This window comes from Pelobates fuscus, chromosome 3 (genome assembly GCF_036172605.1).
Source record: "Pelobates fuscus isolate aPelFus1 chromosome 3, aPelFus1.pri, whole genome shotgun sequence".
NCBI lineage: Eukaryota > Metazoa > Chordata > Amphibia > Anura > Pelobatidae > Pelobates > Pelobates fuscus.
Window position 1 is genome coordinate 341,286,208 of NC_086319.1, and position 13,073 is coordinate 341,299,280.

At 39.2% G+C, this 13,073-nt stretch overlaps 1 protein-coding gene across 1 annotated transcript in view; it reads left to right on the forward strand.

Moving 5' to 3' along the window:
• The window catches only part of LIPC (lipase C, hepatic type), a 170,312-nt gene extending 158,972 nt beyond the window's left edge, over positions 1–11,340 (forward strand). Inside the window, exons 8-10 of the mRNA XM_063449119.1 lie at positions 7,620–7,737; positions 10,010–10,222; positions 10,469–11,340. Coding sequence (XP_063305189.1) covers positions 7,620–7,737; positions 10,010–10,222; positions 10,469–10,586 — 449 coding nt within the window. The 3' untranslated portion in view covers positions 10,587–11,340. The remainder of the gene's footprint in view (positions 1–7,619; positions 7,738–10,009; positions 10,223–10,468) is intronic.
• The last annotated feature ends 1,733 nt before the right edge of the window (positions 11,341–13,073 follow it).

Sequence of the window (13,073 nt, forward strand, 5' to 3'; positions counted from 1 at the left end):
GAGATTTCTGCCTCCATGCCAATATAGAAGATTTTATTACATCCTGTCTTCTCTGTGAGAAAAAAGGAACATGCGCATGTCCCCAGCTAGGTTCAAGAAAGTATCAGTAATTGTGCTTAGATACCAGAAAGAAATTCTATTCTGCATGCAGCCCTAACATTTATAGCTGTAATTAGACTTCTGATTGCTCATTATTACTCAGCAGATCAGAAGAAAGCTGTTACAGACCATTCTGCTTGCACATAAAAATATCTGTTAACTTTGAAATGGTCACGTAGTAAGCCATCACGGCATTTTACTGCACGCAAGAAGCTTAAGTAAGACACTGCACACATAACGTTCAGATCTTTTTAGTGCTAGAAAAATCTAGAAAACATAATCTTGCACTATAATGTTATTGGAGCAGCAAAAAAATATATTGGAACCCAGAAGTAATTCCATAAAAATGATTAGTCAGTTTCTCTTCAATCGGACCCTGCGGCCTAGAATTGTAAATCAGTGTATAACACACATCTCGTCTTATACAATGGGTATTTAAATTTGATGAAACAGAAATAAGTCATGCAGGCAGAAATAAATCAGCCCTGATGGGCCATCCTTTATTCAGACAAAAATCTAAGCAGTAACAATGTTTCAGAGACGTTTTGAATTTGTTGAGAAATAACCTAAAAACCTCATTTTAGAGACACAGAGCAGGGAAGTACAAAATTAGAACAGGTTTATCATTTACTAGTGACAATCACCTCAATAACTGTCCGCAGCACTGGTACAAAAAAAAAACTAAAATCAAAGCAGCAAAGGTAAAGTCCAGAGGTCAGGTTAGGGAATTGGTATTACAAAATAAAAACCAAGGACAGATACAGTGGTCAGGATGTAGACATACAGAAGGAAACATTATCATTCTAGACACATCCTTGGTAAATGTGTAGTGTGTTTTGGAAACAAATCTGGGATTATGCACGTTAAAAATGGTTTAATAATTCATTTATTAGTATGATCGCATTTTAAATTTAATTGCCTTTGGATGGTGTCCAGCTCTGTACGATTGCCACTGAAATGGTGAATTATATTTTCCCTTTGAAGTGGCTGATTACTGAGCATTTATCAAAGCAAATATCACTTTTTGCAAAGAGATCAAAGCAAATGTCACCAACCACCATGGAATCTATCCTACTCCCCAGTAACAACGAGATTAACCCCCTCACTACCAACATGTGTACCCATCATCATTGGTTTTCACTGAAAAACTAAAAATGTACAATAAATATGACATGTATGCTAGAACTAGTCTCAAATGGGACTTAAGTCAGCCCATTTCCCCTGTCTCTGTAGCGGAACCTGCCCTCATTAATGTGTGAAAGAATCCTGAATAGAATTCAATAAACATTATGAGAATAGAATGTAGACATTTATTTATTTATTTATTTATTATTGCCATTTATATAGCGCCAACAGATTCCGTAGCGCTTTACAATATTATGAGAGGGGGATTTAACTATAAATAGGACAATTACAAATAAACTTACAGGAACAATAGGTTGAAGAGGACCCTGCTCAAACGAGCTTACTTTCTATAGGAGGTGGGGTGTAAAACACATTAGGACAGGAATTTACACTCAAATAAGGTGGGCTGCCCTTTAGGAGAGGGCAAGAGACAGGTATGTGAGGTAAGGGTTAGTCTTGGAGGCCATAAGCTTTCCTAAAGAGATGGGTTTTAAGGCACTTCTTAAAAGATGCAAGACTAGGGGAGAGTCTGATGGCGGTAGGCAGGCTATTCCATAGGAAGGGAGCCGCCCGCGAGAAGTCCTGCAAGCGCGAGTTGGCCGTACGAGTGCGGACAACGGACAGGAGGTGGTCACGGGCAGAACGGAGAGACCGAGAAGGGATCTGTGAGGAGATATAAGAGGGGCTAGAGTTGTTCAGTGCTTTATAGGTGTGAGTTAGTACCTTGAATTGACTCCTATAGCATACAGGAAGCCAATGTAAGGACTGGCAGAGGGGTGAGGTGTGAGAGAAACGACTAGAGAGGAAAATCAATCTAGCAGCAGCATTCATTACGGACTGTAAGGGTGCAGTACGGCTATTGGGAAGACCAATCAGGAGAGGGTTACAATAATCCATGCGGGAAATTACTAGAGCATGGACAAGCTCCTTGGTAGTATCTGGTGCAAGAAAGGGGCGGATGCGGGCTATGTTTTTAAGATGGAATCTACAGGATTTGGCAACATGCTGGATGTGAGGCTCAAAGGTGAGACCAGAGTCAAGTATGACGCCAAGACAGCGCGCTTGCAAGGATGGACTAATGTTGGTACCACAAACTTGGAAGGAGAGCGAAAGATGAGGATCAGTATTAGGAGGAGGAAAGACAAGGAGCTCAGTTTTTGAGAGATTGAGTTTCAGAAAGCGGGAGGACATGATGAGGATGTAAGAACTACTTCTGGAAAATGCCACATGTGCAGGTTACATTAGTACAGATGCCTGGTTTTAGCCAATAAAATATGTTTATTGCATTCTGCTGGCTTTTTGGTTGTATGCATTCCCAAAAATGTCAGCATATACCTATAATTAAGGCATCTGATCATATTTATAAATATTTTGCCATGCATACTGTTAACCACCCACTCTCCCACATTTTTTTTAAAAAGATAGGCCCGTATAAGTGGATGCTGACATTATCTACAATATAATACAGTTAGCTTATTGTAGAAGCTTTCTACAGTTTGTCTGGGCAGTGGTTGGTTTTTATCTAGCGACCTTCACATCAAATGCTTTAGAAAGCTGAATCTGGCAAAACATAAAGCACAATTTCAGTCTATGGTATTTGGGCTAAAGTTGAAACAAGGCATGCCTTCAAAGTTCACTGAATGGATTGACGTATACAAAATTCTTTCCCAGTGGTCAACAGTGCTATTTTGCAATGAGATACTGTATATATGAAAACATGTGACAATGCAACACTCTGTTTAACAAACAGAGGACAAGGTGAAGTTTAGTATTAACTGCCAAAGTAAAAAAGATATACATGTAAGTTTATTTCACCTCATTTCCAACTTTTGTAAGCAAAAGAGCAAAGTGGGATTCAGTGTGCAAAGCAATGTGTGTCATTTAGCATATACAGGGTGAGGTAGGGAGGCCGGCAAGGTGAGAGGTACAAGAATACAAGGCAGCCTGGGGAGAAAATGGCTACTGACAAGCAAGGGGTAAAAAGAGATCTCTGTTTAGAGATTTCAGCTGTCAGCGCATGTCCTAGGATGTCATTAGTGACATTGCGCAGTGCTTTCATGGCATATGCACCACTGAGATGCGCATGTTCAATTCAACTTTCCATGATTCCTGGGGACAGGGCATTCATTGGCTGGATCAATGAGCCCTCTGGGTGGGCATTGAAAGAGATAGAAAGAAGTAGGTAAATATGAAAAATGTAAGTTATATTTACCTTTTTCTGAATGAGACAACAATTTCATTCAAAACTAAAGTTTGTAAATGAAACAGTTGTCTCAAAGGGATGTATGTTACCTCTCATTTATTTCAAATTGATGTTGAGCGGTTTGACAGTATCTAAAGTATGCCCACGTCCACAACACACTCCTTCACCTTCTGGTAAAATGAGGAAATTTAAACTTTCTTGTTATGTATCCAAACGTTTGAATGCTGTGATCATGTATTGTGTGATCACACCATTGGGCAATTATGTCTGCCTGAAATCATGCAACCTTTCAGAGCAGGCAAATCAACTGTAGGAGACTACATGTTAGCTTGTCCTTTAAAGTTTAAAAATTAAAGACAGAAATATGCTATATTTTTACAAACAGACTTACCTTTTTTTTATTTTATTATTTTTTTTTTCCATCTTGGCAGACATAGTGATAGATCATTAGCATAGTGGCTTGTGCAAAAGCCAAGTAACATGTCATACATTCGAACAGTGTTATATAACAGGCAACCGGAGACACTGCATGGTCATGGCAAGTAATATCTTCGTCACCATCTACCAAGGAGTTTAACATTTTTCAGAATAACAATTAACTAACAATAACTTGTAAAAATTATTTCAGGTACTTAGAACCGTATAATAAGTTGTCGCTGGCCCCTGAGAGGGAGAAGAAGAAAGAGAAAAGAGATAAATGGACAGCAAAGAAGGAAGTGTGTATTGAAGGCTTCCTGAGGTGTAGGCAAGATTTGTTTTTCTGTTCTGGTGCTCGGAGTCTAGTGTATCATGCTGTCTTGTTCTATTGTAGCTGTGGTATCCACCTTGTGGTTTCACCGGGATGGGTATATGAGTTTGCTGCCTAGTATTGTTGTCCGTTGATTTTCACCCAATGGGTTGTTGTGAGATTTCTATAGGGTTTTTTTTTTTCTTTCCTCCCCTCTCTACCTCCCCTCCCCCCGGAGCAGCGTCCTGGCGTTGCATAGAACCGATCAAACTAATAAAAAGAAATTAAAGAAAGGGTGTCTCAGCTGTCTCTAGTGGTAGAGGTTGGCTAGTCGTGTGGGGGAATGGGAGTGGGAGCACCCCTTCCTCCTCAGGTCCCTGTATCTGCCCCCCCCCACCCACAGGCGAGGCCGCCCTGCTCCTGCGCTATGTCAATCACCCCATTATGGTCTCCTATGGTGCCCACACCTTTTCGAAGGATTTGTTAGTGTAATGTAGTAGGGCGGTGAGCTTATGCATTAAGTAGTTGTCTTTGATGAGTTGTGTCACCTCCGTCATGTCGGGGGCTGTGGGTTCCAACCATTTTTTTGCTATGGCCCTCCTGGCTGCTAGGGCGACCTTGTTCATTAGTTTGTTGTGTCTGTGCGTCATGCCATCCACAGGCCTAGCCAGGAGGAAGGCCCACGGGTCTAGGACAAACAGACTTAACTAACAAATATTGATACTAAACATAATTGACAAATCATTGCAATAATTTAAATAATATATTCCCAAAATCTTGGGCTGAGATCACACTGGCATAACTTTCTAGTAATTCAGAATCACACAATAAGTAAAAATTCTGTACAAACTGGCCCTGGCTCTAGATCCTCAGAAACCATTTGTCATGGTTAACTGGGGATTACTTGAGAACACATTGTTTTCAATATTTGGATTTAAATTTACCCAAGACCATCACTAATGATTTGAGGATTGTTTCCCATTGTTCATACTATTTAATGACACTTTGCAGGTTATGCATGGAACAACATTTCATGACAGAATATATAAATAAATTCAGTTTGCTTCCAAAATGTTCCTTGGCTGAACACATCTGGAAAGAGTTCTTAATTTACTGCACTTCTTAAAACATTCTAGGACAATGTCAGAATTTAAACTCATTAACCAAAACATATCATTCAAATGTAAAAACTTTATTCGCAAGTAAACAATCAACTACTGAGGTCTCTAAATTCCATGGACCATACACTGTATTATTCTTCTCTTATAACAGAATTAAGGAGAACACTGATAGACTGGAAATATCTCGATTTGGCTTGGATTGGCAGGATAAATGCTCTAAATCATCTTGCTGAAATTGGTGCATTATATAAAATGATTTCCCAAAGACTAAAAAGCAGTGAGAGATTAGACAATGGAGAAATGTCATGAAGAAATTATGATTGAATATCTATTTAACAGCATAGATGTCGTTTCCAATTCATAAAACCCATATAAAACAAAAAAAAGGTTTTTAGACCCAAAACCTCGAAAATAACATAAGTAACAATTATATTAATAGTAATAAAAAGAAATAAGGTTATATATGAAGCATTGACACAATAGGAACACTATGCCTACTATATATTTTTTTACATATAAACCTGAGAAGAGCTCAAAAAATTAACTTTTTATAAAATGTGTTAAATGTTTCATGATTACTCTATCCTATAGTTTCCTATGTAAAGGTACTTCTCTCTTCAAAATAAATGTACTCATCTTCAAATACACAAAAAAATGTAAAGAAGTTGACTTCCAAAACCTCTCTTAAAATTTTTTTTTTTAAATAACAATTATTTAGCTACCTATTAACTATATATGAAACCCAACAAAAGTGATATAGGGCTCAAACAGAATCAACAAAACCTGGGGCACAAAATCGACGAGTCAACACATTTTACGCAGGAGATATACTTAAATCAAGATTCTAATATCAGTAAAATTTTAAAAAAATAATTTTAAAAATGTTTTTTATAGCATTCTTTTGCAGAGAAACAGAATTTAGCAGATAATTGTAGGTAGGGGCTCTAAACAGGGACATTTTCCAACATTTGTAGAACTTTTACACAAAGATGGCTCTTGAGTTGACAATCATGTATATTTAGACCAAAAGTAGCAGGGGACAAAATATCATTTATTTCAGAATGTGAGGGGGATGAGGAAAAAAAGCTATTTCATCATGGATGCAATGAAAAGTGAAGCTTTTAGTGTGTACCTGTGGAGAAAGAAATTGAGGCTATTCAAAATCAGTTTGCTGCTTGTATTTTTTTTTTTTTTTTAAGAAATTGGAGGTGGGCACAAAGGTATGTGGAATTTGATATACATTTTAGACATTTAATTTACTTAAAGTGGCGTGGTCATGCCCATCCATACGAAAAGAGCATTTCGTTAAGGTAAAACCTTTGTGAAATGCTCATAAAGACCACGTTGGAATTTCATTGAAATTCCAACCCAGTCACAAGATATCACGAGACAAAATATGGACTATCTTGCCTTATATATTTTTACTTTGCTTGGCCTCTCTATCCGTTCATATAACTGCTTGTAACTGCTGCAAACTGACTTCTTCTATAAAGCATGAGTATCTACAATACTGTGAATAAAGCTGTCAGTAATCCATACATTTTGTATAAACTCTAGATGGGCATATCTATAGGCTGCCATTGGAGACAAAGGAAAAGTCATGGTTGGCTGACCAATTCCGCTTAGTCTGGGAATTTGCAACAAATTCAGGAATGTCAAAACATATGTATTTTATTGTATTTCATTTTCTATATATATATTGTTATTGCATTTAAAATGGGGGTCACGATCTGCCTAGTGCGTCACTTTAAGGGTGCCAGAGAAATTAAGTCACATACATGTGAAAGCATTGCACTGACCATAGACATGTCTTCATGAGTAACTTCTTCTGGCTTTAACAATATATAAAACATTAATAATAATAAAAATAAAATTAAAAAAAAAAAGAATGTATCGATGCATTCTATGATCTATGAACCTGTTGTACAAGAAAAACTTGCTTGGGGAAAAACAGTTCATTGATAATTAAAACCTGCACATGGATAGTCTTGGGGGCAAAAAAATAACCTGCTAACTTGCTCTCTGTATTCCATTGTCAAGGGTTATCTGCAAGACATCCACTCTAACCCATTCTTCTTGTGCTGCCGGCTGATTAATATAAAGGCCAAGGCAAGAGTCACTCGCAGTGGTAGGGTACACACACACAAGGCAATCACAACACCAGCCGAATGTTTCACTTTTAACCTTGAAATATATGGAGGTCAGACTAACTTCAAAACACATTGTTTTCATCATATTATCATCTATCGCCATAACTCCACAACTGTTCTTTTACACAACTTTTTACAAACTTGGCATTTGGATCTATATTTCTTTAATTCTTGTATATGTTTTGTTTTTACAGTTTTCCATTACCAAATCAAGATTAATGTTCTTAACCAACTCGAAAAACAACTAGATCCAAAATTCACAGTATCCCTGATAGGAACATTAAAAGATGCGTTGAATCTGGAACTTGCACCGTGAGTATTAAAGAAGAACTGACACATTTTGGAAAGTGGCAGGTCCTCATTCCCCAAGTTCAGTAAAGATTACTGAATACAATACTTGGGTAGCTTTTAGTTCATTGGCAGGATGTAAAAATGCAGAAATCTTACAGAAAAGCTTCAAAAGGACACACTAAGCACCATAATCACTTCAATACACTGTACAATACAAAAATAATAGAGACAGACAAACACAAGCCCAAGATAGGTTTCCATTTTTAAGCAAAGGCATCAAATGAACAAGAACTGTCACTTTTAGACACCATTAAAATTAAAGGAAAGACACTATTCAAGGGACAATGCGTACGTGCCACCTATTGCTCAATACTGTGAAAACCTATGGTCAAGTGAGTAAACAGGAACAGATATTCTGAAACCATATAAGGGAGGAGCAGAAAGAAGCTCAGAAAGATAGGAGGCTTATAGGCTTATGCACAGGAACAGAAAGTAAAAAATAAAAAAATTATATATATATATATATATACACACACACACACACACACACACAAAACAAATAATATAAAATAAAACAAATAATGACGTCTTCATTCTTAAACTTATTCAACCCCTGGCCTGGATAGAATCTCTCAAAACAGCACAAATACGCAAAACAGGTGTTGTCTCAAGCACACTTGATGTAACTAATCAAGGGCGTCTTTAGTTGCACCAGGAGTGCTTGAGCTGGAACATTTGAAATACCTCACCTGGCAAGGGGTTTGATCAGTGGCGGATCCAGAGCCTGATCTCGGGAGGGGCACTTGTAGATTATTTAAATAAATAATCCAGACACAATAACCACTACAGCTCAGTGTAGTGGTTATAGTGCCAATAATGCCAAGACCCCCTCCCAGAGTAAGTAGTCAAACTGTTTAAGAACTGTTTGACAACTTACCTGAGGTCCTCTGGGAAATGGGGCTGTTGTAGGGCAGAGGAGCAGTGGTATGTGTGAGTGGTGCAATGTGTGAGGGGTGCAGTGTGTGTGTGTGAGGGGGACAGTGTATTAGCAGTGTGTGTGTGAAGGTTGCAGTGTGTACGTGAGGGCGGCAGTATATGTCAGGGGTGCAGTGTGTGTGTGGATCAGTATGTGTGTGTGACAGTTACAGTGTGTGTGTGTATTGCAGTGTATTTGTGGGGCAATGTATGTGTGTGGGGGCAATGTGTTAATGGGGGCAGTGTGTGTTTGTAGGGACAATGTGTGTTTATGGGGGGCAGTGTATGTGTATATGGGGGCAATGTGTATATGGGGGGCAGGGGCAATGTGTGTGGATATGGGGGGCAGGGGCAATGTGTGTGTGTGTGTATGGGGGGCAGGGGCAATGTGTGTGTGTGTATGGGGGGCAGGGGCAATGTGTGTGTGTATGGGGGCAGGGGCAATGTGTGTGTGTGTATGGGGGCAGGGACAATGTGTGTGCATATGGGGGGCAGGGGCAATGTGTGTGCGTATGGGGGGCAGGGGCAATGTGTGTGCGTATGGGGGGCAGGGGCAATGTGTGTGCGTATGGGGGGCAGGGGCAATGTGTGTGTGTATGGGGGCAGGGGCAATGTGTGTTTATATGGGGGGCAGGGGCAATGTGTGTGTGTATGGGGGGCAGGGGCAATGTGTGTGTGTGTATGGGGGGCAGGGGCAATGTGTGTGTGTATGGGGGGCAGGGGCAATGTGTGTGTGTATTACACGAAAAAGCTGATACTGGTAATTTACAGTATATAATGTTTAATTGAGTCATATAATTTTCTATTCCATTATGCTTAATTGGAATACTCCAAGTACAAGAATGGCTGGGTGCCCTAAACATTACAATGTTAATTGTACTTAAACCGGTTTAGAACAGTTGATACACGATGTCCGCTGGGCACCACTTTCCGCCTCTTCACAGCAGTCAAAAAATCTTCTTAGGAACATTCTTCCACTGGAGGACAGTGCTAGCTCAATGGCTGGGAGCATCATCTGATCCCTCTCAGCCAATGAGATCCATTCTGTATTACCTGCCTTAGCTCAGACAGGGATCTTCTGGCCCCTTGAGGGCTGTATTGAAAGCAGGGGGTGGCGACCAGCAGACCCCAGGTAAGAAACTATACCATTCTAAAATGGTGACTACTTGCACTGGGGGAGATTGGTGCCAGTGCATTCCTGGGACCATAATCACTACGGCATGCTATAGTGGTTATGGAGCTTGGAGCTTTAAGCATTATGATTTCAAAACCTTTGGCTTATCTATATGTATTTGTATCCTTACTTTTCAACCAACAGAGTCGAGTCAATGAATGAAACCAAAACATATTCATTTCTCATTACTCTGGAGGAAGACATTGGGAATTTGATGATGGTCAAGCTGAAGTGGGAGGGAGTAGATGTCTGGTCCAATATATTGGAGTCAATTCAAACAATATGGACTCGGGAGTCAGATAGACCTGGACTCCTACTGAAGGAAATCACTGTCAAATCAGGAGAATCCCAACAGAAGTAAGTAACCCTCAACATACCATTTCCCTAAAAACAAGAACAAAATAATAATAAAATACACAGTCATATTTCATTATATTTATTGGCTATTTGGTGAATATATTTCTTTTTGCCATGATTTCCTTTTGCCCTAGCTTCACGTTTAAGGGGTGACTGATACAAAATGTTATTGATGTGAATTTTAAAATGTAAGAAATAGAAAAACTATTCAAACTCAATTTTCATTTTTTTTTCTTTTTTTTCCAGAATAAAATTTTGTTCTGAAAATATTGTCAGCTACAAGCTTCTTCCAACCCAAGAAAAAACTTATGTGAGATGCGCGGGCAGCTCAGGAAAACAGTCAAAAAGAATACAGACACACTGAACAGGAGACCAAGGCTCATCCAGTAGCGAATACAACATGCAACGATCAGCAGTTCATTCTAGTGGTTCGTTTTACACCAAAGAAATAAAACATGTTAAAGGGAGAAGCTCAGTCGCCTTCCTTTGAAATCCATACAAGGTTATTCACTAAGGCAAGGGCGCCCAAAAGGCAGATTCCCAGATTTTGTAGAACTACAATTCCCATTATGCTTTGCATGCCTTTAGATTAGTGAGACAAGGCATCATGAGAGTTCTAGTTTTACAACATCTGGGGACCTACCCTTTGGGCACCCCTAAAGTGAAAATTGTTGGCAATACAAAGTGAATAAAAAGCGAATATTACTTTTATTATTTTATACCAAAATAGCCAAATTGGAAAATTCTCTATGTCAGCTATACTGCCAGCTTTATCCTTAGGTTTGTAATTCACTGTGAACTCCTGACAATTTTCACATTAGTAAATAACCCTGATAATCTTTCCCCCAACGTCATTTAATGAATTTGCCAGTTATACTCTGTTGGAATTAGATTAATTTAAAATAAAATAATATATATGGAACAAAGGACTATACAGTGTCATGTATAAAAAGGGGCGTTAATTCTTGGGATGAAATATAATTTAACCTCTTTATAAACCACATCTTGAATATGCTGTGCAATTTTGCGAACATGTTCTAAAGTAGGATATTATGGAAAAATATTGCAGAGGCAATATGAAAGCTTTATACAAATATATTCGAGGCTAATAAAAAAACATTGTCTGGAAATCTATTCATAAACAGGACTATGCAGGTCATGCATTTAGACTGGAAGAAAGACTAAGGAAACTAAAAGTTTTTTTTACCGTAAGAACAATAAGGATGTGGAATTCTCTGCCTGAAGAGGTGGTTTTGTCATAGTCTATACAGATGTTTAACCGCTTAAGGACCAAACTTCTGGAATAAAAGGGAATCATGACATGTCACACATGTCATGTGTCCTTAAGGGGTTAAACAGCAACTGGATGATTACTTAAATACATATTTAGGGATATCATTTTTAATTTGTGGGGTAATAGATTGGGAAGCACTTCAAACTTTTTTTGTTTGTCTTCTTGGTTGCTTCATCTAAGTGTTGCTTCTAAGTGTGTGTAGTTGGAGATTTTCTGGAGAGTTTTACAGAAGCTTCAACTGTCTAAGAGCTGTGCTAAGAGTTTTCGTTTTTACTGTTACAGGTAAGATTCATCTGTAGGAAAAGATTACTGATTGCACAAGGTTTGATTTCCTGTTGGTAATTATAAGGCATTTGATTTGATTAGTTAGCTACTTGCTATTGATTGCTGTTTAAATTAGCTATTGTTTGCTAATAAGCAGAGGCCTACCCAGGTGTTAAACATTCCTAGTGGGTGGTGATTTTTATATTTAGTTATATAAGGGTTGTTGTCATTAGCTTGGCTGATATAGCTTGGTTGCTTCATCGAAGTGTTGCTTCTAAGTGTGTGTGGTTGGAGATATTCTGGAGAGTGTTGCTTCTAAGTGTGTGTGGTTGTTGATATTCTGGAGATAACCTGGAGGTAATCTGAGGTATTCAGGAGGATAAATAAAAAGTTAAGGTTAGTTTGATTTAAATTATTCACCTCATTGGAATGGCAGACTTAGTTCAGTGTAATAGTTGCTTTGCATTTGTTTCACGTTCCACTTTTTGGAGGTTTGGTTGTTGTCTAATCTGTAGACAGTTCTCTATCTTGCGGCAGGAGATTGTATTTTTGAAGTCTGAGATTTGTAAATTATCTGGTAAACAAACTCAGACTGGAACTGCTGCAAAGCCACTGCCGCAGAGACATACTAGGAATGGCAGATGGATTACTGTAGGATCTGGTAGACTTGGAGTTGTGGATGAAAGGCATATTGCACAGTCTGTTGCTCTACATAATTCATTTTCTGCACTTTCAGAGTGTAGTGGTGTCATGGAGAGAGGCACTGAGGCTAGTGGTGTTGTGCAGAGAGGCACTGAGGCTAGTGGTGTTGTGCAGAGAGGCACTGAGGCTAGTGGTGTTGTGCAGAGAGGCACTGAGGCTAGTGGTGTTGTGCAGAGAGGCACTGAGGCTAGTGGTGTTGTGCAGAGAGGCACTGAGGCTAGTGGTGTTGTGCAGAGAGGCACTGAGGCTAGTGGTGTTGTGCAGAGAGGCACTGAGGCTAGTGGTGTTGTGCAGAGAGGCACTGAGGCTAGTGGTGTTGTGCAGAGAGGCACTGAGGCTAGTGGTGTTGTGCAGAGAGGCTTGAAGACTATGGTGAGGCCTAATAGAAAGCAGTTGTTGTTGGGGGATTCCATCATAAGAGGTGTGGAGATGGACAATAGTGGTCTTGTGAGGTGTCTTCCCGGAGCTACTGCTCACAGAGACAGGAGACGGATCTGTAATATTGTTAAGCAAGCAAAGCAGGAAGGGGAATTGTTGGATGTACTTGTCCATTTAGGGACAAATGACTTGGCTTGCAATGAGGTTTCAGAG